A 26,651-nucleotide genomic window follows, 5' to 3' on the forward strand; every position below is an offset into this window, starting at 1 on the left:
ATCATGTCAGCCTGGGAGTGAACATCTGGCTGTGGCATTCTCTACAGTCTGGTTTCTCTCAGGTGAGAAAGGATTCCTCAGCTAGAGGTAATGGGGAGGAGAACCATACTGATTATTTACACTCTTATTCAGGGTGGTCTGTCTTTTGTAACTATGGGATACAACCCCCTCGCCAGCCCCTCTTTGAAGAAATATTGAGAAGATGGTAGCAGGTGCTCTTGGGGCTCTGCTGGAAAAGTGGATGAAGAGCAGTGTTAGCACAAGCTCTCCTGTGGTACTTACGGGACCATCCATTGAGAAGGTTTGCGATGGTTTGTGATTATCAGAAACTTTCTATTTTCCTGATCTGTCAAAGTTGTTTAGTTGCATGCTTTTTGGGTTGTGCTACTTGAGTTTTGGGCTATTTGATCTGCGAAATAGTTGCACCAAAGATGCTTTTTCCCATTAAAAAATTATTCCAGTTCTTGGTGGCTGAGAGTTTGCCTATTTCCAGGTCTGTTTCTGTTATGAGAATTTGTAGTCATTTACAGTAGCAGAGCAATTCCATCCATTTCATCTACCTGTTTAGTTCATGATAAACATCATGCTGTTGCTGATGACAACATTGTGTAAACAGTATGCAATGAAGAAAAATTAGTGCTAGGGCAGCTTTTTTGGGGGGCTAAATACTTGCCAGTTTTTCCCTGGCACCTGAATCAGAAGCAGATGTGCAGAGACTGAGGGCAGGGAGAAAACTCTCTGTCTTTAGCAATCAAAGGCATGGCAGTGCCCTGCAGTGTATGATAAAGAATCACTGTTCAGCCTTCCCCACATGACAAAAGTCTCTGCTTTTAATTGCACTGAGAACAACTTTAATGTCAAAATCTTCACTATTTAGCTCTGAAGTATATAGTGGTCTAGTTGTTGGGGTTTTTTTTCCCCTAAGTGCCGTGGTTTTAATACCATTCCATCACCCCACACATTTCCCTTCTTTGTGTTTTCATTATGCAACAGGAATTCTCTTAAAAATCTGGATCTGCCACTAGTTCTAGCAGGTGTTTAGCTTCTGACTGCCAGAGGTTTTTTCTTTATGCAGCTTATGGATGAGAATTTCACTGCCCTTAGGCACCATTTCAACTGAAGTATATGAAAAGCATGTTACTGTGTCAGTTCAAATTATATCATTATTAAAGAAAAAACTAAAAAGGAAATTAAATATAAATAATCATACTAACATAACATAACATTAATAACATTAAGGTTATAATTTAAATTAAAAAGAATTGGGAAAATCTGAGTCAGGAGTCCCATGTCCTTCTCAGCCAGACTCTCCTGAGAGCAGCCATTGTAAATGAGGATAATGACAACTTTGAGGCATATGAGATCTCTTGATGAATGGTACTATAATAACAGAGGATATAAGAACTAAGTGTATTTTTTAGCTCTGTGTATTATACTGTGTAGGAACTAAGTATTCTGTGAAGTCTTGTCTCAGTCTTGTCTCGAACTTCTCCTCATCATTAGCCTGTTTACCTCATAGTGACTAACACTTCTTTGCAGTACCCAGCAGTGTCCTAGGCCCCATTCTGCTCACATATAAATATATGAATTGCTCGCCACCTATGTTACCTTTCTTGGGGTGTTTAGATCTGCATGTAGAATAGTTGGTCATATCTAACTGCAGGTGCTGGTCCTTAAATCCTGAATCCTGCTGTCACACCAGTGTGGGCATGTCACTGTGGCCAGGTGAAAACAAAGAAGCATTTTGCAAATGCTTTGCAGAATTGCTAACAAAATGGTGCCATGAAGTTGCACCTGCCCAGAATTCTTGCTTTATGTTAGTTTTTAGGAAGCTTTTTGTTTAGATGAAATATTTGGTTACCTGGGAGCACTCACATCTTCCTTATAACCTTACTGAATACTGGGGAAGGGAATGAGAAGGAAGTAATTTTTTAGAAAAGGGTGATGTTGCTCTTGCAAGCCTATTGGGTGCTGTGTATCCCACTAGGAAAGGATTAGACCCCTGCAGCCCATAGCCTGCTACAGCTTCTTGTTCATCTCGTGAGAATTGTCAGTTTTTTGTGGTGTCATTGAATAATCCCAAGGTCTCTGTTAATGCATGGCCTGCCAAAGCTACTAAGGTGTCCTGGCCCTCCATGATGGAGGCTCCTACCACTCAGGGAAGAAATGACACTATATCCTTTCTCATTTCATTTTGTTTGCCCCTTAAGCAATGAGAATCTTCATTCAGTGCATGTGTTGATTTGTTGGGCTTTATAATCCCACTGCCTCTGAAAGTGATCCTACAACTATGCTTTTTTCCTCGCCTTTTGTAAATAAATCTGCTGTTCCTCAAAGATTATGCTTCCAGTCTCCCCCAGTGTGTTATTGGACCTGTAATCATGGTCATAGACAAGCAAGACTGTCTGCTTCCTGCAAATGAGTGCAGTTTTCAGCAGCTTGCCAGTTTAACCAAAAAAAAAAAAAGAAATCTTTCACCACATGGTGTTTGTGATAAAGGACACTAACAAAATGTCCTGATTTTGGCTGGGTGGAGTTAACTTCTGTCTGGTACAGTGCTATATTTTGGATTTAGGATGAGAATAATGCTGATGTTTTAGTTGTTGTTGTTGACCAGTGCTTTCACTAAGTCAAGGACTTTTCAACTTCTCATACTGCCCTGCCAGCCAGGAGGCTGGGGGTGCACAAGAAGCTGGGTGGGGGCACAAGTGACAAGTGACTCCAACTGTTTTGTGCATCCTTTCATCATCATTACAATTGTTTTCTTTTCCTTTTCTCTCCTATTAAATTGCCTTTATCTCAAGTGAAGAGTTTTACCTTTTTCCCGATTCTCTCCCCCATCCCTGTGTGGGGTTGAGTGAGGGAATGGCTGTGTGGTATTTACCTGCCTGTTGGGTTAAATCACAACACAAAACTTTAAAAAAAATTACAGATTATCCTGGTTTCTTTGCTAAGGTTTCTGATAGTACTTTTGTAGCACTTTTTTTTTTTCCTGTGGAGATATTAAGAACCCTTAGAAACTTTCAGTGAATAAAAGATAGAGTTCCATGAGAACATGCTCCAATAATGCTGAATGGACTTGTTTTATGACAAGATTTTTACCAATTATTAGGTTACTAGATAAAGAATAAAAAGAGGGTTTTGTCTGAAATATTGGAACATATGGTGAAAGGAGGGATAAAAAGTCTTTAGACTTCAGTCACCTATGTCTTTCTTGCAAGACTTCAAAAAGTGGTTTTAATGAAATAGTATTTTCTGTCTTATTTCCAGATATTCCTTGCCTTTCACTGTTTTTAGCACAGAGGAGAATAGACAAAGAGGAACTTAGTACAGATTCAATCTTAAATCACAAAAAACCCCACAAGCTTTGGGGAACATGCAGGTAGAATCTTCCCTCAACAGTATAGTATATGCTTTATCTATATGCTATAAAATTTCTTTATATTGTATCTAGGCATTGCTGTGCCCATTCCCCAAAGGCTAAACTAAAGACTATTAGGGAAATAATTGGGTATTGCATATTTTGAAAGCAGAATCTGATCCACAGTCACTAACTTCCTGACAATAATTGGAAATGAACTGCTCTAGGGTTATCTCGTCTGAGTGCTGAATTTTTCCCTTTGGCTCTTATTTATACAAAACTAGAGAGAATTGAGTATGCAGCGTTATTCACAGACCTAATAAGTGGGATATTGCAAGGGATGTTGTCCTGCTGCAGGTATATATTTGGGCCCTGGTTCTGTAAGGATGATGGTGGGAACTTTGCCATTGATATCACTGGGAGCAACTTCAGTCTGTTACTGTGGCTCATTTTAGAGGAAATATTAGGCACTCCAAATCAATCCTTTGGAGAGAAGATAGAGTCTGCTGAACACAAAGTTTAGAAGAAGCTTCATTGGAAGAAGGAAAACTCCAGGGTTCATATTTCTTTTAGAAATATGAAACAGAGTTGATATTTAAGCTGGGTTTTGAGAATAAATGAGATTTTGGCTAAATAGTGCTGCAGCCTTTCAGTGAAACGTTTAATCTTTTAGCCAGACAATAACAAGAGAAAACATAAGTAGTTGTTGATAAATATCCAAAAGCTTAATCATTGGTATAAATTTTGGAAGGCACAGAAAAAGATTTCAAAATATGTTGATCTCAGTCTGCAGCCCAAGCTATGCAAAAAAAAATGTATTTACATTTAATCAAGAAATATCCTTTTGAAAAGACTGGAAGATATCTTAATTTAAAACCAGAATTATCTCCATTATTCTTCCTGTTTCAGTGTTAGCTTAAAGTTGTACAAACCGACAGCCTGAAGGAAGGTTTAGACTGAGCACTATTGTTCTGGTGACGTGATCTTAAGCACATTCCAGTCAGTGGAATGACTCAGAGTGCTTGAATGGGTGCAGGATGGTTTGAGCAGCAGAGGTGATGTAGGCAGTTGCTTTCTTGCAGCTGTGAATATGATTATAGTTACAGCTGAAATTCAGTTTTCAGTAGTAGACACTATTGAAACAACAGCTGAACTATCAGTTTCCAAGTTGCTTTCTGACAGCATTTTACTGTGTTGTAAATAGGTGTGTTATGCAAAATACCTAAGAATTGTCTTTTGCTTATCTTTGTATGTATCTTCAACCTACAGGCACATTTTCCCATGCTTGTGTCATTTCTTCATGTTCTAACAGGTCTAGAATGAGAGATGCGAGGAAAAATCATTGGATTTGGGCTTAAATCAGACATGTCTTCAGTCTGCTTTTAACTAATACAGATTATGCAACATGGAACAACAATCTTTGAGTCTCACTCTTGAGTTCTGTCTCCGGAAGAACTTTTGATTCAGTTTTTCAGGTTGTCTCGTTGTCTCACTTGTTATTTCCCTGATAAAATCTGACAGTCAAGTTCAGTGTTTCAGGGTTCTTTAATGAAGAAGTGCTTGGCTTCAGTTCAGCCAAGTCCTCTTTCATTTTTAGGAGACATGACATTTATACTTTAATTCTGATTTGAAATGCTGGCCTCTTAGTTTAATATTAATAATTAACTCATTGGCCTGGTCTGCAGAAATGCTGAGCTGCTGGCAGCTTCTGTGGAAACTCCGTTCACTTGCAGGGTCTTTAAATGTTTCAGAACGTCCAGCGTTAGGAAGCTGGTTTTGTAGGTCTTGGCCATGACAAAAGCTAATCTGAGTCTTAGTAGATATTTATTCATCAGAATTGCTCACTCTGGAGATATCTGAAGTTCTGAACTGTCAGTGTGACACTGTTTGTCTGCTAACACACTTTTTCATGTTGTGATGAAGCTGGAGTGCCGTGCTCTATCTTACATTTTGGTATTGGAGTCCTTGAAAATCCATTAAACTGAACTGCTACTTAGCTGGTATATTACTTCCCTGGGGCATAAATCATGTGCTGCAGCAGCTTAGGAGGCAGATATTTAACTTGAATTAAATGGGAAGGCACACATTTTGGTATATGATTGGACTTGCTGTGCATATTAATCTGACAAACATGTATTTACAAGTCATTAAAAATGCACGTAGTTTTTCTTATTTTATTTGCTTTTCCCATCTTTTTTCTCTACAACAGCAATTTTGGAAAGGAACACTCTCAAGATCCTGCCCATTTTCCGCTTCCAACAAGAACTAATAAAAGAGCCACAAAACTATGGAAAGCAAACTCCCTTCACTGTGCTGGTCTTTTCTTTATAGAATTTACTTTGGGCAGGATAGTGCAGTTGTTCATAGCTGTAAAGGTTTAGGTGGGTAGATCTTTTATCTTTTTTTCCTGTTCCTCTTTTTAAAAGCAGGATTTTGAGGCAGTTTCAGGAAGAGCATGGCATTTTGTCATCTTTAGCATTTGAAACAGATAATCTTGAAGCTCTTGTCTTTGTTTCCCCAAACAGTTTGTTCTCATTATGCTCCCAATTTTAGCAAGTACACAGGCTTACTTAGGGAATGACTGATTTAAGTCTAAGTAATGTTGATTTATGTTAAAAGTACATAACAGCAGAGTTCTTACTTTTTGTGGTTCTTGGTGTCAAGAAACTCTAAAATTAATTCCTTTGTACCTGAAAGATTACTGTTCTATTTCTAATTATGTTCCAGTCATTTCTTTGAGACATTCCACTTGTTTTCTCATCTTCTTGACCTTCACAGCTCAGATTTAGCAGAAATCTCTCTTTCTAAAGCTGCTGCTGTTTATATATAAATATGGAACAATTACTTTCCAGTCTACTGGTGGCTGTGATTAAATAGAATAGTGGCATGTTATTATGAGGTTTGCTTGAACTTTGTCTTAGCCTTTGTATCAAACTATCTACAAGAATTGTAGACTAAACTACATTTTTAATTTATCTGAAATTACAATAACAGTTTAAATCCTTGGATTAAACTGTGAATCTGTAACTTGGAAGGAATGACCAGTGATGAATATTTGTAATTTTTAGTCTTAGGAAAACTCTCACTTGATAATGACAAGTGAGCTGGATGGCAATAGTTAATGTGGGTCCTGGATATCAAGGAAAAAAAGAGCAGTTAAAGTACTTTGCAGTTGTGTGGTGGTTTCAGAATGTGCTAATGGGGATTCCTTTGGGGTCAAGGTGAACCAGAAGTTGTGCCCCAGCAGCACACCTACTGTGCTCAGCCACTAAGAGATACTCAGTCAGCAGGATCAACTAAAGCCAGTTGAAAATAAGCCCCTCTCCTTCACATGTACTGTGTGTGGGCATTCAGTCCTGCCCAGCCACGCTCCTTGCTAACGTCAGCAGGGGCTGGGGTGCACTCAGTAACCATCCTTTTTACCCTCATTAATAAAATAGAAAATCCTCAAATCCAGCAACTCCAGCTCAGGCAGATGCTTCCAGTCAGTGACATACAGAGCAGTGAAATGGGGCAGCAGGAAAAATGACAACCTGCAGCTCTCGGTGGAAGGAGATCTAAAAACCAGAGGTTTGGATACAGGCTGTTCGTTGTGCCTTCTGCAATTGAAAGTGGAAGAGTAATTTGGATTTTAAGCACTCAGGTGGGAAGTGATGAGTGAGGAAGAAATCACAGCTTGAGATCAAAGCTGTGCTCAGAGCATAAGCGTTTGAATAAAACCAGCACCATTTCACACTTCCCAGGACCTACCTGCTTATCAGGAGAGTTCTCCTTGATCACACAGGTAGAATGACGTAGCATGGAAGACCTTATTTTTCCAGTTTCTGACTAATAAGTTACGTGTTCTAATCAGCTAGAAAGATTTTCAAACACTGATCTGTTTCCAACTTATAAATTTTCTTTTTTTGTCAGTAGGTAGTGCATACTTTCTTGCTACATAATATATTATTTTCAATGAATTTTATGTAGTGATTATTATTGTATCTGGCTTGGATATATTATCACCTTCTACTGTCTTCATATGCTTAAGGAGATCATAAAAGCTGATTTAAAATGTCTGTTCTAAATCTTGAGTGTACTTGTAACTTGACACATTTAACTTAAAGCTATTGAGATTAAACTGGCCATTAAACAGACCTAAAACACACTATCATGAAGTGTAGTTGTTTTCTGAAATTTGCACTTACAGTCTTGACTTTAAAACATGAATTTATATCAGATTAGGTAAGTCATTCAGAGATGATCCCAAATATATTTAAAACCACAGACTGCTGAAATTTGAATTACGTTTAAGCCAAAGTGCCCATAGAAATATAAAAGCCTCATGAGAAACATTGGTAGATTCCTCAGTGGGGAATAAAATGGACTAAGTGGAAACATTACATTTTGTGTTCAGTACAATGTATGAATGAAAGTGCATTGGGCACATGCAGCTTCTTTGAAGGTACCTGTATGTAGAGAGGGGAAAAAAAGTTTAACTGCTGCTTTGGTGAGTGGATACAAAAGAGTTCTTTGAGATTTGAAGCTTTAATTTTTTTATAATTAACTTTTTGATTTGGGTTGTTTATCAGATGTGATTACTTGGCTTCAACATAAATTTGCCATGACAACTTATAGTATGTTCTTAGTAGTGTTTTGTTTTTTTTTTTAATTAATTGCCTTATGCATTCTTCGTTACTTGAGTTATACTAGATAGGCAGCAGTACCTTCTGCTGCAGTTGGTAGATCAGTTTCCATTGTAACCTCCTGTGTAACTTTATAAAACATTCATCTTTTACACTGAATTTTTCCATGCTCGGAAGCCAAAATTTTGCTTGCCTGAATCTAGCAAGCATTCTCCTGCTTCTCCAGTGCCCAGCTGCTCATTAGCTGTTAACAAGAAAATTGAATGTGCTAAAAGCCCTTAGTTTTTCTTGTCATGTTTATCAAATTGTTATTTCAGCTTCAGATATTGGCATCATTTGTATTCAAAGCATAATGGTGGTTAATGTCCAAAGACTTTCTATTTTCCTTGTTTAACTTATAAAGATGAGAAATACAAGGAAATTAATCACTACATATCCTACTGACAAATTTGTTTATGGGAAATTAGGCAGTAGTGTGATATATTCATTTACCTAAGAAGTATGTGGTGGGCTAATTTTGATTCTCTTCTGTCTGTAAATTAGGCAGCTCTTTCAAAAACATTGTTATAAATCTAGCTCTTCACAGTATTTTTTTCCAAAGTATTTTATAAATATAAACTAAACTTTACAATACACCATTAATACAGATCTGTAGATGTTATAATTGTTTCATACTGGGGAAACAGAGCTAGAAATGTCAAGTAGTTTAACCCAGGCCACTTGAGATTTTGAATGCATCTCTCCTATCCATTACCTTGTGCTGAAGTCATAGGATTACATCACTGCCATATTCCCTCACAGAGGATCTGTCGATAGCCCATTGAAACCACTGGGGAGAAATGCCAGGTTGTGTCAGCCCGTTCATGTCTGGGTTGTCCTTCACGTGTCAGGGCTCGCAGTGGCTGCAGCCAGCCTGGCTTCAGTGGGAGGTGTGACTGTGGACCTCTTTCGGTGGCCTTATGGGGAAACTGTTGTTATCAAATGAAGATTTATTCTCCATATTTTATCATTTAATTGTGCAAAAATAAAGTCCGTTAGCTAAAGTGTAAAAGTGAAACCTGTGCTGCAATAAACTTTATAGAAATGTCATGATAATGTGATGTGAACGTGAATTACTCTTATGTAGGCCTGGTGAAAAAAAATCTTTAAAATCTTGTTCAGTCTTGCATGCTGAAATATGACCTTTACCCTAGTCTAGACATGTCCTTTGCAAGCTATTTCTAGTTTATATGAAAATTGCTTGATTTAAAACAAGTATGTTAATCTGATGCTGTCACAAGTGATGGGGTTTGCAGCGTGAGGAGCTGACAGCTTCTTTGGGGGGAACAAGGTAAATAAAAGCACTGTAAGCTTCTCCAGACCCATCCTGGGAATGAGATACCATCTGCTTTATAGGAGATAAGTTGTGAGCTTTGGAAAGTGAGCTTACTGCAAGAGAGAAACTGCAGAAGGTCTTGCCTTTCTTTTCCACCACAAACTGCTGAAATTATGTTGATTGCTTTTGAAATCTCTAGTTATCTGGCACTGAGATGACACACCTATGTTTGGTACAATTCTAGCCAAGAGCCTAGAAAATGGGTGATGGCAACTGCTAGCTTTCATGTAAAATTACTGTGCACGTGTCAAAATATACTGTTTAATTAAACCCCTAGGAATTAAGTTGACTCACTGGGAAATGCCCAGCAGTAAATTGTACATTTTGGGCCTTCTTTTCTTTCCTGAAAGGTTTCAGCTTTTTGGAAGGTAATCTTCATCTCCTTGCCCTGTCCTCCCTACCACAGCTGGACTCGATATTTGGCATTCAAAAGATAGTTGCTTATTTTCTGTACTATGCAAACCAGTTGGCTTCTCAGGGCAGAGTTACAATGCAGCAGGAATAAGGACAGAAGAGTCTGTGCAGTACATTTGCTATGTGTCAGGGATGCTTCAGACCTAAAGTGTAATGACAGGGTGTTCATCCAGCGTGTTTTCAATGTGTTAAGCACGTTTCAGGTGTGTTATGAACATGAATAGATCAGCTAAGCAAAAGCCATTTCTCTAATGAGGGCCTAGGTGACAGACAGCCCAGCTGGAGGTACTATGATTCTGACAGAATTAGCTCCTCTGTAGCTTGAAATGGATCCTGTTAGTCTATGATTCTATGTCTTTGTATCTTCTTTTGTGAAAAATAAATACACTATTTACCCAAAAGCCTGTTATCTGCAGCAGCCAGTAACTCTCTGGTGAAGTGTACAAAGCATAAGAAAGTATAATGTTGCTTCTCCAATGTCTTTGAGCAGTGATGGTTGAGTTGCCAGAGATGTTCTCTTTTTAGTTTAATAGATGATTCTGCTGTTGAGGCATCTTGTCTGGTTTTGGACCCTTGTATTTGGCGTGTCCTCATCACAGATCCCTGCAGCAAAGTATCCACCCAGAAATACTGTGCCTGAAAACACAGCACTTCCCCCCTCCCCCTCCAGAAGTTCATGTCTAGTCTTTGTAATTATATTCAAAGAGTTTTTAAAGAATTTTACTTGTGTTTGTAGTAGCTGTAACGTGACCTTTCTGAATTTCTTACAGACAAGAGCAGAGCAATCCCAAGGTGCATACTTCTTGCCTGAGTTTGCACTTTCTCCACAGGGGAGTTTTCTTGAGGATACCACGGGGGAACAATTCCTCACTTACCGTTACGATGACCAGGTCAGTATCCCATATGTGAAATGATGGAGAATGTCACATTCATGGAATTCTGAGACCCAGGTTACTGTGAAACAGATTAAGATACAGAGAGTGTGTTTCTCTTTTAAAGGCATGTCAGATTTATAGCAAAGTGAATGATAACAGACTACACAGAGTGAAAATTAAGGCCCTTAATTGCAAAAATAATAAATAAAACCACTTGTTGAAAATATTAATAGGATTTAATAGAGAAAAAATCAGCAATATTTTAGTGATGTGTTGATGCTTACAATTACTTCTGCAAAACATGTGGAGTTGGAGGTGGTTGTCCTTTCTGTGAATTGTTTGACTTGTCCTAAATTGTTTTATTTCATGGAAAAATCAGTGTGAGGCAGATCTTGCATTTTCCAGCTTTTGAAAAGTCAGCACATTATATTAGTTCATGAAGTTTTCATAAGAGAAGATTGGGTGAATTATAAAGAAACAAATGGGAAGTGTAATAATGGATGGAGCAGTGTTTAGAAAGCAACAAATTATGTTTTTTAAAGTTAAAACTCTTTAATGCTTTCTCCAGACCCATAGAAACATTATGTTAAACATGAAATATAGATATAAATGTAAAGAAAGCAACATGAAAGAAATGCTGTTAATCTTGGCAAGGGATCTGAAGTAAACCTAGGAAATGTGTGGTGTGCTGTGGAAATTTACTCATAACACAATGTGTTCCAGCAGTCAGTTGAATTTCACATCAAAACTGTCTGAATTACATTCATAGACACTTACAGTGCGTTTCTTAATGTAAGAGGGGGGAATTTGTTAGGAAACACTCCCTGTAGAAGTGAGAGAAGAGCCAAACTTTCCCTGCAATGCAAGGTATGGTTCTGCCAGTGATGGGCAGTTTTATTTTGAGAGATGGTCTCCTTGCAGGAAGTACTTTGAGAAAATGGTTTGCTCATCACTACTCTAAAGAGAAGGGAGAACTGAGATGAGTTTATTCAAACTGAGAATCTTCTTAGGAAGTCAAAAGGAAGCAGAGAAGATAAAACAGAAAGCATGCTGAGCTACTGTGAGCTATTTGAATTTAGTTTAAATGTTTACAATAATTCATATTTTTGCTACCCTAGAAGGTCTTGATTATCAACAGAAAAGGTACTTGGATAAGATGTTACCTGAACCAAACACCTTGGAAAGCAATAACTTAGAGGACAGTAAAATGCAGCTGCAACTCAGGCTGCATTTAATGACAGTAGTTGAAAAACACTATAAAGGTTATACACTTTGATCAAAATAGTTTCTGTTTAATGGAGCACACTTTAGAGTTGATGATAAATCAATTATAACAGAGACTTAGAGTCTTTGACTAGACTGTTTGGACTATATGAATACATAGCTGATTAAAAAACAAAGAAATGGAATCTTCCTCAAAAAAAATCCTCAAATATCAGCATAGTTCTGTACAGAAGCCAGTTCCAAGCTCAATTCCATTTGATGGAAAGAGTTCCACTTGATGGAAAGCTTTCCATTAATTCCCCTGGGATCTGAGTTGGATCTAGGATATGGCCAGCTTCTGTTCTACCATAAATGTGATTTAGTTTTGAGGCCTGCTCTTCCCAGACACTTAGTGAGCAGTACGAAATTAAGTTTGAATTCTTGGAATTGGAAATGGTGCTGAAACATCAAAATGTTGAAAATAAAAGCAACTGTATTAGTAGTAGTTTTTGTGAAAGGAAATTGAGTCCCTAAGCATTATTTATTAAAAATTATAAATACTTTGAATGCAGATGGGCAGATGGGAACTGATCTATGTCTTTAGCTTACCTTCCTGTGAGTAAACCAGAAATTCTTTGGTAAATAGAAAGATTATTCTCCTTGGTTTTCTAGGGCATTATTCTTAGACTTGTAATAACCTACAGTTCTAATTATAGTTTTGATGAAACGTTAATGAAAAACTCATTTTTATCATGTGATAAAACTGGGCCAGAAAACTTGAATTTTTATTTTTTTTTTTTTGTTTCAGTCTACTCTTTCTTTTGACCTTTACTCCTATGAATGGAAGGAAGTCTTAAATCAGAGGGTGAAAACCCTTCATTAGATGTTCTCTTGAATCTTTATAAGCTGGTATGGATAGGTTTGATGCATGGTAGCTGTGATAAGGATATGCAGGTGAATAAAAAGAGAGGAATATATGTACATTGAAAACCCATTTTTTACCTATCCAACACAGAAATTGAGTCATTACAGGAAGGTTGCCACATAAATAAAAAATGCAGTGGCATCTTCTCACAGACCTTAATTCCTTAATTCAGTTTTAGCAATTCACTTTCTATCTTGTCCTACTGTGAAGGGATGCTGACCTGTGGGAAATGCACTCCTTCCTTTTCCCTGAACACCAGAATTGCCCTTTGGGCATCCCTACAGGGTCCTGGTGTTTCTATACATCCTAAGTTACATTAGTAAAATTTCCAGTTTGTTGGGATAGATGGATATTATTTTTATATAGCAGCATCCTCATTGTCATGATCCAAGATTAGTTTCCTTACATCCTCCAAAGGCAGGAATGTTTCAAAGGGGTTTTCTTTGGCTGTTGTGTGTGATATTTTTCAAGCAGGGAGCCAGTTTAATCAGGATCATTCATTCCTTTGTTAGTAAGTAATCTCAGTAAAATAGAACTAGCTGTTACTTAAATATTCAAAAGTATTTGCTATCTGAAACGACAAGCTTGCAGTTTGAAATGGAAGATGAGTAAATATTAATGGGAACAAACTGTACTCTGCTCTAGCCCAGCAAAATTACATATGGATTCATGTTGTACATGCAAGATAGTACATTTTGTTCTGGTTTAATCTGGCAGAACTGTGCTCTCATTTTTGTACAGGATTGCACTAACCCCTTTGCATATTCTGTTGCTATGTGTGTACTTTAGAATTACATGCAGATGAAATTCTTTGGCCAGATATTTTCAAAATTCACTGAATATCTTTTTTTATCGCTCCTGTGACTATAGAATAAAATACCTTATAAGACCTGATCAGTGCAGATGTCACTCCTGATTCACTGGGGTGACATCTGCTCTGAATGGGATATTCTAGTTTTGATGCATTTACTGCTTTATCTTTGGGGAAAAACAAAAAACAGTGATTCAAAGCAAATACTTTTCCTGGATCTGAAAGAAGAGATATGTTTAAATTGAACATTTTCTTATGGATCCTGCATTGTTCACCAAGTGATGTCTTATATCACTGCACTGCATCCTGCATTTCTAAAATTCTACCGAGTCAATGCATTCTAAATCTGACTTGGTACCAAATAGGTTTTGATGCATAGCCAAAGATGACAGTTGCTGTTAGAACACTGAGACTGGAAAAATATGCCCCTATCCTATCATTCATGAATGAGTTTGAAATAAATATCCAAGTAATAGCCCTTTCTCCAGTTTTGAGATGCAAGTTGAACCTTGCCATAAGAAATAGTTTCCTAGTTTTCTTGCTGATTTCTTTTGGCTTTTCACCTTTTAATCTACTACAAGGAATTTTTTTCTTTTCCAGAATACTAGTAGTACTGGAAAGCTTTCTTGCAGAAATAAAATGTTCTTGTTTTCTGACACTTAAGGTATTGCTTCCAAGTATTAAAACCATTCCATATGACGGACCACCAACAAGGACAGCAGTGAAAACTTCGTTGGGCTGACTGTGTTTGAAGTACATTTCCACTTTGATTGGCTGGCTGAAAGAGAGTGCTCTTGGAGGGGTGGGTAAAAAAAAAAAGGGGAAGAAGAAAGAAAAAGAGTTTATCTTTGAAGTGAGAAAATGTTTGCTTGACCAGTTAGCTTTCTACTTGACCTTGCTTCTTCTAAATTTTATGATGTTTACCAGTTTAAACTCACAACAAGGATAGCCTGAATTAGATATATGGCACTAAGTAGACCGATTCTGGCAAAGAAATCTAGTGTTTCTAAGCAAATACTAATGAAAATCTGCACTGTCAGACTTATGAGTGTTTAGCTATGTGAGGTAAGGTAGAAAACAGTGAGTCTGTTTCAAGTAGATGGGCAAGTTGTAATACACAGGCTGCAGCTGTTACAGTCCCTTTAATAACTGTTATTTCTTTGGGTTGACTAGAAAGGTCTGTTATAAAGTGAATGCCAAAATTGGGAGAATGAATATTCTGATAAATGCCTTGTCTTCCACAAAGAGAAATATTTTGGCTTGGTTTCTGCTTTTAAGGGGGAAAGCAGCATGGCATTAAAGTGTTAACTGAAAAAAAGGCAGTGGAACCCAGGATCTGAATGACTTCAAGAATTAATATAGAAATAAATTGATGGAACCCATTATTCCACCTTTTTATTTGTAGTCAGACAGCAATAACTGTTTGTGTTTGTTCTGTAAGTTTTTTGTATCATACCAAGGAAACTATTACGTGGACAGGAGTTGTCTTATGAGCCCAGCTGGGCTGACAGACATTTTTCCACAATTTCTCTCACCTACTTCCCAATTCCACCTGCTGCTGATTGCCATCCTCCCTTCTTTGCCTCTGGAACTGTAAGTGAGTCACAGCCTGGTTTTAAGTATCAGCTGCTTGCTGGCTTCTGCCCCCAGTCTGAGCCTTTTTATTCCATTGCCAGCTAGTTTGCATCTGAATCACCAGAGAAATGGAGCAGCGCTTTTTCAGGCTCGGAGATGAGTCATGTAAGGGACAAACTTATTTCAAATTAACACATCAGTGAAGAAGTTCTAATTCTGAGAAGGGAGTAAGATCTGTAGTTAGTGTACGCTTGCTACCCAAATACATAAAGCTCCAGTAGTCTTCTTTTGAGGAACCTGAAACTTGTGTTATTCTCTGGCATGACGTTTTTGTTGATACCCTGAAAAAGCATTGAGAACTATTAAAAAGACTTAAGATCTTGAATCTCAATGTCTAGCTCTTCACTTAGAGATTATTTTTTGAATAAACAAACTTGTTTTCAAGTGGGCATAAAGTATTTCAGGCATTTTTCTATAGTGAAAACATTCCACTAACGAGCACTTAGTGGTTTCATTTGTGTATTTGGAGAGTGAACTGATAAACTTAATATTATCCAAGCACCAGAAGTGCCACTGCTGATATGTGGCTACGTGAATTTCAGCATTGTGTTAGAAATATTGCTCTTCTGCTGAGTAAAGGAGTCCTCACTCAGCTGATGTTAGAACAGCACAAATTTCACTGACTTGAATCCTGCAAGTAGTTCCATTCTCTTAGCTGGGACATCTTGTGTAAGTAACAAATTATGAGGTCAGGTTTGTGGTACTCCATACTAATCCTACAGATGTTTATAACGAGTTTTAAATCACATTCAAAGAGTTTACAGCCATGTGTTTGTAAGGCTGTGTGAAGATAAAAAGCATCATTTGGTGTTTCTGTGGAAATTTAACTGAAGGTGATGTTAGGTTAGATTTTTAATTTTTTTTATATACCTTTTTATTTTTATTCCCAGGTTTAATTTGGGCCTCTTTATTTTTAAGGGTGACTTTCTTTTTGTTTTGCTTTTTTGGGTAAGGAAATTAGTTCCATAATCAAGCAAAATGTGTTTCTGATTAGGAGTGGAAGGGGGGAAAGGGATTCAGGGATTAAGACCAAATGAAAACCACTTACAATTTCAGGCAAAACTACTCTTACAGAAATTGGTACTGCATAAGTCAGGCATGATCCTGTTCAAACAATACTTTTGTTTTGGCTAATTGCTGGCTGGAAGTGTGTGACTAGCATGTGCCCAAGTAATTATATCATTACTTGTGTGTGATAGGTTGCTTAGTGAACTGAAAACTGTTTTAACATACTTTTGTTTGTTGGCAAACTGAATGGGGAACTGGCACTTTTTAAAGCACCAACTACCATTTTAAACTCAGGGTTTTGTTCTTCAGGGAAAATAGTGGAAGTGCTGTGTGCAAGAATTACAGACTTTCTTGTTTTCTATTACAACGTTAATCCCAACGCTGCCAAAGGTCTCTGTGTGTAAATCACACTTACAGAAGCCAGTAGGTCTTCACCTTGTGCAGTACAAGAGCCTTCACAGGGAATCTGTAATAATATAGTTTCTGTAGAAAACACATTTTATATCATTTCAGTTTGGATCAAATACATTCTTCGAGGCTGTAATCCTATTCCACCAAATTCTGTGGTGAAACTCCTTGGCCTGAGTCCTTAGTCCTTCTGTGGCTGTGATAATTCTGGCCTCAGCAACTGGCAGAGGATTCCCAGGTAGCAGAAGCAGCCCCTCATTTGTAAGGTTCTCCCCCAAAATGATTTCTCAAGGAAGAAAGGAGAATGGATCTAAGCTTTCAGAGGTTTCTCTTATTCTTGCTCCCCTGGCAGCTGGACAGATACTGAGGCTGCTCCAGTGGGTGATAAAGGGCTATGCATATACTTATTTTCTACCTTTTTCCTGAGGCATATCTTTCAGGCCACAAATTCATGTTTATTCAGTTTGAGGTTGATCTATAGCAAAACAAAAACCTCTAAGTGCCTTGCTTTTATAGTGTCTCTACTGTGCACATTTTTCATAAAAGACTGAATTTTTTTGAACTCATGTTCAGCGTTTCATGTTCTGAGGTTTTCAACATCAGGTTTTCTCATACACATTTTTCAGTTTTTAGCAATTGTCTGAAAGTATTTTTATTTTCTTTCTCCAAGGAGCAGGCAGAAGGATGTGTACTTGGGCAAATATTGTACTGTGAAGTCTTTAGCTCAATTCTGCTGCACTGAACTAGTAACAGGACACCTGATGAAATGAATTAACAATATACAATATACATTCTTTACAGGAGACCAATGATTAAATCATGAGAGGTTGATACAATGCAAGTGAATTTACCACTGACCTCCTCATGCCCCCAGTGCACCCCCAGCAATTGGCACATGTACTTCTCCAAGAATTTTGACGTTGATAAAGGCTTAGCTTCAGACTTCTAAATTAGGACTGAAAGGTCTAGAGGTAGCAGAATTGGTCTCACACAGCACTGACGTTCCACTGCTCTCATCTATCAATAAGAGTTCATTGAGATACAGTAGAGAAGTGCTTCTAAATCAAAAAGATACATTTCAAGTACTGTGGGAAATGCAATGCTTGGAACTGGAAAGTCATTCTTCAGATAGACATGGATGAAAGGATGTTTTAGGCTGATAAAGTCCAGTGGTTCATTAATCACTTTGTTTACACAACACAAGCACATTTTGGAACTGTGTCCTTCCCCTGGTCTCAGTCGAGGCAAGAGCAGATTTGGTTTAGTTTTTTGATAATATGGCTAAATTTATTGAACTTCTTGATGTTTGAACTTCTCTTAAATTTTGCACAAATGAGAAGATAGAATTGTATTGCTGAATTTTTCATGAAGGATGAATGTGATGTATTTGATTTTTTTTTTTTTCATTCTGTGCTATTTCTGCCACAGATAACATTTAAAGACCCATGAGAGTTTATAGCAGCTTCTCCCTCTTAACATGGAAAGCCTTAGTGCAGAAATGAAGGAAATATCAGTTTATAGTGTCTCTGGAATAATGATTAGTAAAATGCCTGCTTGATAAAATGATTCTTTTGTGTAAGGTGTTTCTGATAGAATTATGTTGTTTGCAAGGCAGTGGATAGTTTAAATGGAATTTACATTGTAGAGCATGTGGATAACATCCCTCACGTGCTTGACAGTCATCCTTCCAGGCCTGTCCAGCATGGGAGGAAGATTTATAGTACAGGGTGGATGTCACAATGACATTTTTAGTAGAGATGTACTTGAACCTAAATTTCTTCCAATTAGCACTAATGTGGAAGAGGCAGGGGAAAATCTTTTAAAAATCTGCGTATCTTGGCTTTGTTTCTAGAAATATTTAAAATTGTGCTTGATTTCATTAACACTTGCATAATGAACTAGCCTTGGGACAGCTAAAGAACAATCTCTTTACCACTTCAAACAGTTATTTCACTTTGCACTGTTTCAAAATAAGTGTCAGCATTGCTAGTAAACCTAATTTATTTCTACTATTAAACTTCAAAAGCTATTTCTCACAAGGAAGAAAATTACATACATTAATTACCAATTTTGGCAGTAACAGAAAAATGGTAAATGTAAGTTCTTGAAAGGATCACTGCTGACAACTGTATTTATTATTTTCAGAGCTTAGAATGTGTTACAGGTTGTGATACTGTAGGATCTGAATCATTTTAATGCTCCTAATGTGAAACAAACTATGCCAGACTTCACAACACACATTAATAATGTGCTTTTGATATAATGAAAAAATAAGGGGACTGCCTCTTGTATTTCTCAACTTTCAGCAACAGTCTCTTTTGATACTTCATTCAATAAAAGTGTGTGTGTGATCCAGTATAGCCAGGAAGGGCAGGAGCTCTTCTTTAGTGACTGGATTCTAAATCTTCATTGCTGTTTCATAAATAACTCCCTCAGTTTGTGAGGGGGAGTTATGCCTTTGTTACTTGGGTACGTTAAGAAACTGCTAAGGTAATGATTGGTGAAAAGGAAGAAGGTCAAGCATATCTGAACAGAGGAAAATGCCATTATTCAGTGTTTTTGTCACAGAAATCAGAACTGATTTACAGAGCAGGCTGTAGATGGGCAAGAATGATTGACCTTCAGGATAAGAATGATACTAGGTAGAAAAAAACCTACAAGAAATTTTCTAATCTTTTTAAACCATTACCCCCAAGAAAGCACTGAAGGTTTGGGTGCAAACTCCAGCATGCAGAATGTCCTGTGAATGCCAGTAGTTTTCTGGGGTTTTTTTTTTGGGTCTCTGAAACTATTTACAGAAATAAGGGCTTGCATGTGATTTGAGGCAATAGTTGAAGGTGCTCAGTGCTTCCTTGAGTCTTTATTGTGGTCTTTGGTAAAGAGTAATGCTATACTTGAACATTAGCCTTCAGTACTTTAATGTGCTTGACACAAATTGTAGGTTCCGTGTTTTGTGGAGCGATTGGCAAATCAAACGTTCTCCCCACACACACTTTGCTATAGACAGGCAACTGTTATGCTGATTCTTGGTCTAGAAGGAAAGGCAGTGAGACCTCTGAGAACTGGAAACAATCTGGACTTTTTTTAATACTCTAAGACTATAAAACTTGACCTCTTGCCACTTGAGCCTATGTAATCTAGCTTTATAAAATTATCTCATTGCTAGTAAATTTTTTGTTTGTGTTATTATGCTATGAGATATTTTCATGCTTTGATGGTGTAAGCCTTTCTTCAGTTAACATTTTTATGTTGCATAAGAGCAAAAGGACCTTTAAAAAGGCACCAAACCTTTAACTGATTTACAGGTTCATGAAGCAGACTAGAGTATTTACACATGGGTGAGAAAAATTAGTCGTAATAGGCTGCTGTATGATGTGGGATGTTTTTGTAGTTTTTAAAATAGCCCTTGGGAGATGGTTGCAATTGTAAATACAAGATATGTTCTCCTTTACCTGATTATTTAGGCTTTGGTCCAAAAATCATAGTAATTTCAATAGACTTTGGATCAGCCCTTCATTTTTTAATGCAAGAGGAGATTTGCCATTGGTTCCAGGCAGATTGGATTCAGGTACCCCAGAAGAAATACTATAGACTGTTCAACCAGGCCATTACTGGGAAATGGGATAGATGCTACAGAGCACAAGCATCGCTGCAGCCTCGGTATTCTGCAAAAAGACAAGTACAGTGTTCTTAGGGTTTTTTTCAGATTTGGTGTCCAAATGATGTGTGAAGACTTGCTGTGTAGTAAACTTTGTTAATTTGATCCAACTGCTGGATTTGGTGAAGATCACTGAAGTTTCTGTGGTATATACAAGCAAACCTACTTACCATGAGTGTTGAAATGAATCCTGTGTTTAAAATATTTGATCTGTTTCATTAATTGTGTTGTACTGAAATCACCTAAAAAATACTGACAAATTGTGGTTTACTACTCCATTCTCATGTCCAATCTTTGCTAAAAATATACACATTTGCTTATATATGTAGCATGTAGGTCACTGATCTTCCTTTGTATAAGTAATATAGTTGTATATGGCATAAATCTGAAGAAACAAGGTGTGTTCTTTCAGACAGCTCACATAATGCCTTATAACATCAACGAAACATATGGCAAAATACCTTTTTTTTTTTACTGTTTGGAAAAAAATACTTAGCATGCATCAATTTTACTTACAAGAAATACAGTGCATTGGCTTGAATGTTTTTTTGTTATTATTAATAGGTGATGTAAAATATTCAAATATGAGAATATAATCCATGAAATTTTACCACCTTTGAGTGCTGGCTTCAGTTGTAACTATTCAGGGCAAAACATTCTAATGTATGAATCAGAATTATATCCTAAGTCTCTTATTAAAGTACTAGGGCTAAGTTTTAAACTTGTCCTGCCCTTTTTATTCCTTTTGAAAAAGATTTTGTTCTTTTTTTGCAGGTATTTTTATACTTTACAGTAAACTTGCCAGTTAATGTTCATTCTTATCCTGCTTCTTCAATATTGAGGCTATAGGATAGTCTGTTTTTCTCATACTTTCAGCTCTGTATTCTAATGAATGCGAGTCAAAGAAAAGGAGGGTGAAAATATTTCTTATGAATAGTCCTTTTTCTATGCAGTTAAGTGACTTCCTTTTAATGAAGGCTATTGCCCCAAAGTAAGTTTCAAAAAGGATGTCTTTTGGGTGTCAAAGGAGGTTATCATCCTTCCAAGATGTAATTTTAATTGAAAAGATCTCCTGTACTTTGCTATACAAGAGACCAAGGTCCTGCATACTGAAGGGAGGCTTTGCTGGCAGCGCCGCGGAGACTTTCTGAGAATTGGTTCCACATATGTTTGTTAATATTTTGAGGAGTGTGGACAGAAAATTTGGAACACTGTCTGGAGCAGATAGGATAGATGACCTCTTGCACAGACCTTACAGTCTAGGGCCCAAACACTTATGCATGTGCATAACTTAATTCTTGTGAGGACTCCCATCTACGTCAGAACTACCCACATAAGTAAAGATGCACATGTGCAAATGTGTCGGCAGGATCAGGACCTCATTTCCAGCTCTGCTCTTTGAAATTCCACGGTTAAACTGCTGTAAGGACCCCAAAGAAAGAGAGCACCTCTAGGGAAGATCTGAATATCTCCTGTTCATATTGCAGTGAGTGGAAGTTGAAATCATTTGTTGTAATACGGTGGGGCCAACAGGTCTTCCTCTTTCATAGCTCAGATGTGTATTGATTTAATAACTCTCACTACTCCAGCCTTGTCATAAAGCTTACCATGAATTGCAATCAGTCTAGTTTACATTTTAACCACTACCTTTTCTTAAATGAGGGACTTGAAACCATTTTTGCAGATTGACGACATCAGAAGATTTTCCAACTTAATGAAAAAATCCAAATGACCACATAATATTTTCAAAGAACGGGCTGATGGAGGCTGGCCTGTTGTCAGAAAAATAGTGTATGAATTAACTCTGCTACGTTATGATTTAATTTAAAATTAACTTACGTTTTGTTGACAACATTCATATTTCATAGAATAGGTGTAGGGTGCAAGCTTTCTGTATTTCCTACCATGAAGAAAAAAACCCATTAACTCTGACATCTGTTTTTAGCACTTTCCTTCATATTTTTGGATGAATGCCTGGCAAAAGCTGGAAAGCGACTAAGAGATCAACCAAAGATGGCCTAAGGGCCTGTTCCCAGCTGGTACGACATCTGGAATGTTATATATAGTGGATAAATTCAGAGTTGTAGTTTAATAAGATTGGTATTCAAGTGTTCGGCCTACAGCAAAGGAAAGGACAGTGAAGCTGACAGCCCGCATGGTGCATAATATGTCAAGGTGTCTGAAATATAATTTGCTGGGTTTTCACTTTCATTTTGGCAGATCCCTTATGCTTATGTATAAACTTTCATCTAGTATTGTTTTGAACCCTTTAAAAAATAAAGGGTGAAGTCATATTGGTATTATATCCAGAATCTTATCTTTTCACTGAGCTTAGAGTATGTCTGGGTTTCTTTCTTTTTTTCCTAGGAAAAAAGTGCTAAAGACAGATTTTTATGAGCTGACTAGAAATAACTTAAGCTGCTACCTTTGCAAATTTTAAATATATGCAGTCTTTTATAGTGAAGATTTTACAGAATCATAAAGTATTCAGGAATCTGGACTTGTGCTCTATGGAACCATACTTGCAAGATTTATGTCTCAGAAGGCCTGGGTTTTTTTTCTGTTTAGGGTTTAGTTAATCTTTGGACTGTCTAATCTCCAAACTGTAATTGGATGTGTTGCTAGACCAGCCCAACAAAGTTGCAGGAAGGGATCAGGGCAGAGCTCCCTCCTTACAATGGCTCTGAGCATGGTAATGCTGGGTCACAGAGTGAGCTGAAGGTGATTTCTGTTCGCAGCCCTGCAGCTGCACTAACCAGACAGTGTGCTTGTAGGTCCCTCTACTTTTGGATTGCATTTGTGTGTCCCAGTATAAGGCTAAACCTTGCAGATGTTTTGCAGTGCAGCCCAGAAGAGGATAAAGGCTGTGTGCCATGTCCTGCAAGGTGCAAACCTCAGGTGACTGGAGGCAGACAGTGATGAGAGGGAGTTTGCTGAAGCATCTCTGTGTGGGGCTGTGCTGTTCTACACGTGGTCCCTTTCTCTTTTGTGGCACTGTGGGCTTCTCTCTTCGATCTACTTCTTTCCTATAGGATGCTGAACAGGGGAAGTCTGTGAAACTGCACTTGTGATCTGGAACAGGACTGGCAAGGGAGCGTGCAGTGGAGGAGAGTGTAGGGTGTGAATTGTGACTGGGCTGTTATCTAAGGCCTTATTCCTCTTTTTTTTAAAAAGGTCTTGGTTGGTAATTCCTCAGCACATTGGTAATTTCTATATTATTTATTGCTATGCAACATCTTGTAGGTGAAGACAAGGTGCTTGAATGTGATTTGGCAGGAGACCAACAGACTGAAGGAGGAGGTGGACCTAGAGGGAGAGTAGAGATGACTTTTGCAGCTGCACATTGGTAGTGGTTTGGCTCTGGAGGTGGGAAGGCCAGATCTGAAATGACTGCAGCTGGTGAGGAGAAAACTGATTTGTCTGTAGAGTAGTGTCACTAATTGCTGTTTAGCTATTGGGGATGTCAACAAAATCTTGCTATAAACTTGTGTGTGTAGTGCAACTGAAGCTTAAGATCATACAAAGCAAGAACAACAAAGCCTGTTTATTCCTTGATAATACAATGTGCAAATATTTAGTTGTTATAAGTAGCAAAACAGGAAAAAAAGGAGTGATTACCTTGCAAATCTTGTGGCTGTCTCCTTCTTGCCCTGTCTTGTGCTCAGTCAAACTTGCTCTTTCTTAGTGAGTTTGGGGATAGCTAGAGAAATCCCTGTTTACTGCATTACCCTGCTATGCAAAATAATGGTAACAAAATCTAATTCTAGGTAGTCCTTACAAAGGTAACATATTTGAAAAGAACAGATACTCTTGCGGGAAGAACGTGGTACCTCCCATTACAGAATGCAAAGTGTTTATGTCTGCTTTATTCTTTTCCCTTTGGTTTGATTCCACTTCTGTAGTATCTGCTGTTACAATACTTTCCATCTAGCAGTGCTCTGAGTATAGTGTAGTACTTTTCTGTGTATTTATTGGTTATAGAATATTTACAGTTGACTCAAAATTCTTCAAACTGAATATCATGAACATTACTTTGCCTTTTGAGTTGCTACTGTTGTTTTGATCTTAGTTCTCCCCTGATTCTTCTGCTCTTCTGCCCAAACAGACCCTGTCATGTACTTTCACGGGCAAGTCTTTCACAGGCACTCCAGTAGCCTAATGGGTCTTCCCAGTCTCATGCAGCTATTTTCCTACTAGAATAGTTTTCACTTTTTTCCAGTCTATGGGTAATGCATTTAGAACAACAAAGTGGCCACCTAAACAAACACTGTGTTAAAGTGAAATGTGATGTTAGCACCACAGTCCTGGGTGATTTATACAGTAACATGTTGCTCAGTCTCACGTTGCTGTTAATTTAAAACTGGAATAATTTGATGAAAACAAGCCAACAAATATATAATGGAATTGGAGATGGGAGAGGAGGCTCTACTGACATCTTTAAGACAGCTAGCTGTCTGCGTAAACTGCTCTTTGTACTGCAGACCCAGCTTGCTCTGTCCCTGTTATCTGTACAATTAGAGATCAGGTGAATAATATTAAACCATGTGGGATAGATATTAGTTTACATAAATAGTGTGGATTTAGTTGGAGGAGTATTTTCAGACTGAAATGAAGGATGTGCTTCATCTTGGTTGGAATTTAATAATCATGTTAAAACAGCTGTGTGCTTTCTAGAAGAGAACTATGGTTATTATCAGCACTATCTGTCTACTAAAGACCATTTTGTATATGATTTTGTTACATTTTGTACTTTGGGTATGAACTGTTCGTACCAGGTACAGAAGGATTTTCTCTTTCATAAACTCCCTGTGTAACTTCCCTGTGTAACTTTTTTGGTAAATGAGTTTACACCATGCAATATTAATATGTTTCTACACCAAAATAGTTTGTCCCTGCAATGACAGAAAGTGGTTTTTTTATGCCCCTTTGTATTCATGGCACACACTTCTGCAGATGCCATTACTTTGAAGTGAAAACGCTCTCTTATTTGTTAAGGAATACTTGCTTATTGTTGAATGAAATAATGCTACTAGCAATCATGTAAACCACTCTGTAAATGGAATTTTACCAGAGTATGATGTGTACTTTTGCCTTCAGGAGGTTGATTATTATTTGTTATAATTCAAGAAGGTGTCAAAACTCCAAGAGCTTCAATGCAGTCACATTGGGGAGATCTTATAAGAATTCTGTATAGAACTTTGAAAGAACTGTGCATGAAATCATAGCTCTGATAGCAGGAATTTTTAACAAGTCTATCAAAACAAGGGTGGTACCAAGTGGCTGGGGAATAGCTAATGTAATACTGAAATATACAGAAGGGAAAGAGCCAGGAAACTCTGACCGTGTCTGTCTGATCTTAAGTGTATAAGGCTTTGGAATGCTTTTAGAGGAAGGAATAATTAATAACAGAAAGGTAAATGAAAACTGAAGAAAACGGATTTATCTGGAAGATCAAACCTATTCTAACTCATTTAATACTTTTGATGGGGTTGGTTTTTTTCTTTGTTTTGTTTTGATTTGAGATTTTTTTCCTTAAATGAGAGGAGTATAAGAGACCTCATTTATCTGGACTTTGGTAAAGCAATTTGATATAATACCACACTGAAAATTACCTTTGAGGAGATGTAGTATGATGTGTGAAGTGGGAAATGAATAAGGAATGGGAGAGAAAGATGATAACTGATGGTGCTGAAAGCGGAATACTAGTCTAGAAAGAAGTTACACACTGGGTTGCTCTGGGACTGGAGCTACTTAATGTTTCATTAATGACTGGGACAAAAAAGATTAAGATTGGGCTCATTACACTTCATATAAGTGAAGATAAGATAAAGTTGGGAGGAACTGTCACCACAGAAGAGTATGAGAACAGTACAGTAATAACTGGATGATTTTGAAGATGGGAGTAACGAAATCAAGCGCATTGTCATGCACATAGAGACCATCAGGAAATACTTCTTCGCAGAGCTAATAAATGGAAACAAGATAACATAGAACTCTATTCTACCTTACTAGTATTGCTGAGGTCTAATATGGAAAATAACACTCAGAAAACAACAGGAAAAGTTTATCAACCTGATTGGGAGCTGAACAGCTTATTTTATAGTAAGTTTATTTTTTATAGTGGCTGAAGAAAGGTGTTGATGACATGATTGCTGCCTGCCACTGTATGAGGCTAGAAAAGGAGCAGCAGTGGTATTTCAAGACACTGTGGGCACACCAATAAGTGTATTGGCCTTCAGATAATCTTACTGTGGAAATTAGAGGGTTTCTGGCCACAGTGTGAATAAAGTTCTGAGGTAGCTGCCCAACAGCGGTATTGAGGGGAAACAAACTGATGTCCTTCATTAGGATAC

The 26,651-nt window shown here is 37.6% G+C and overlaps 1 protein-coding gene across 7 annotated transcripts in view; it reads left to right on the forward strand.

Annotated features, from left to right (window-relative positions):
• The window catches only part of ADAMTSL3 (ADAMTS like 3), a 180,268-nt gene that overhangs the window by 25,317 nt on the left and 128,300 nt on the right, over window positions 1–26,651 (forward strand). For all 7 annotated transcript variants that reach the window (XM_027688806.1, XM_027688812.1, XM_027688810.1 and 4 more), the window contains exon 3: window positions 10,546–10,665. In XM_027688806.1, the coding sequence (XP_027544607.1) occupies window positions 10,546–10,665 (120 nt within the window). The remainder of the gene's footprint in view (window positions 1–10,545; window positions 10,666–26,651) is intronic.

The sequence above is a fragment of the Neopelma chrysocephalum genome, unplaced genomic scaffold (genome assembly GCF_003984885.1).
Source record: "Neopelma chrysocephalum unplaced genomic scaffold, ASM398488v2 Primary Assembly neopelma1_75, whole genome shotgun sequence".
Classification (NCBI taxonomy): Eukaryota; Metazoa; Chordata; class Aves; order Passeriformes; family Pipridae; genus Neopelma; species Neopelma chrysocephalum.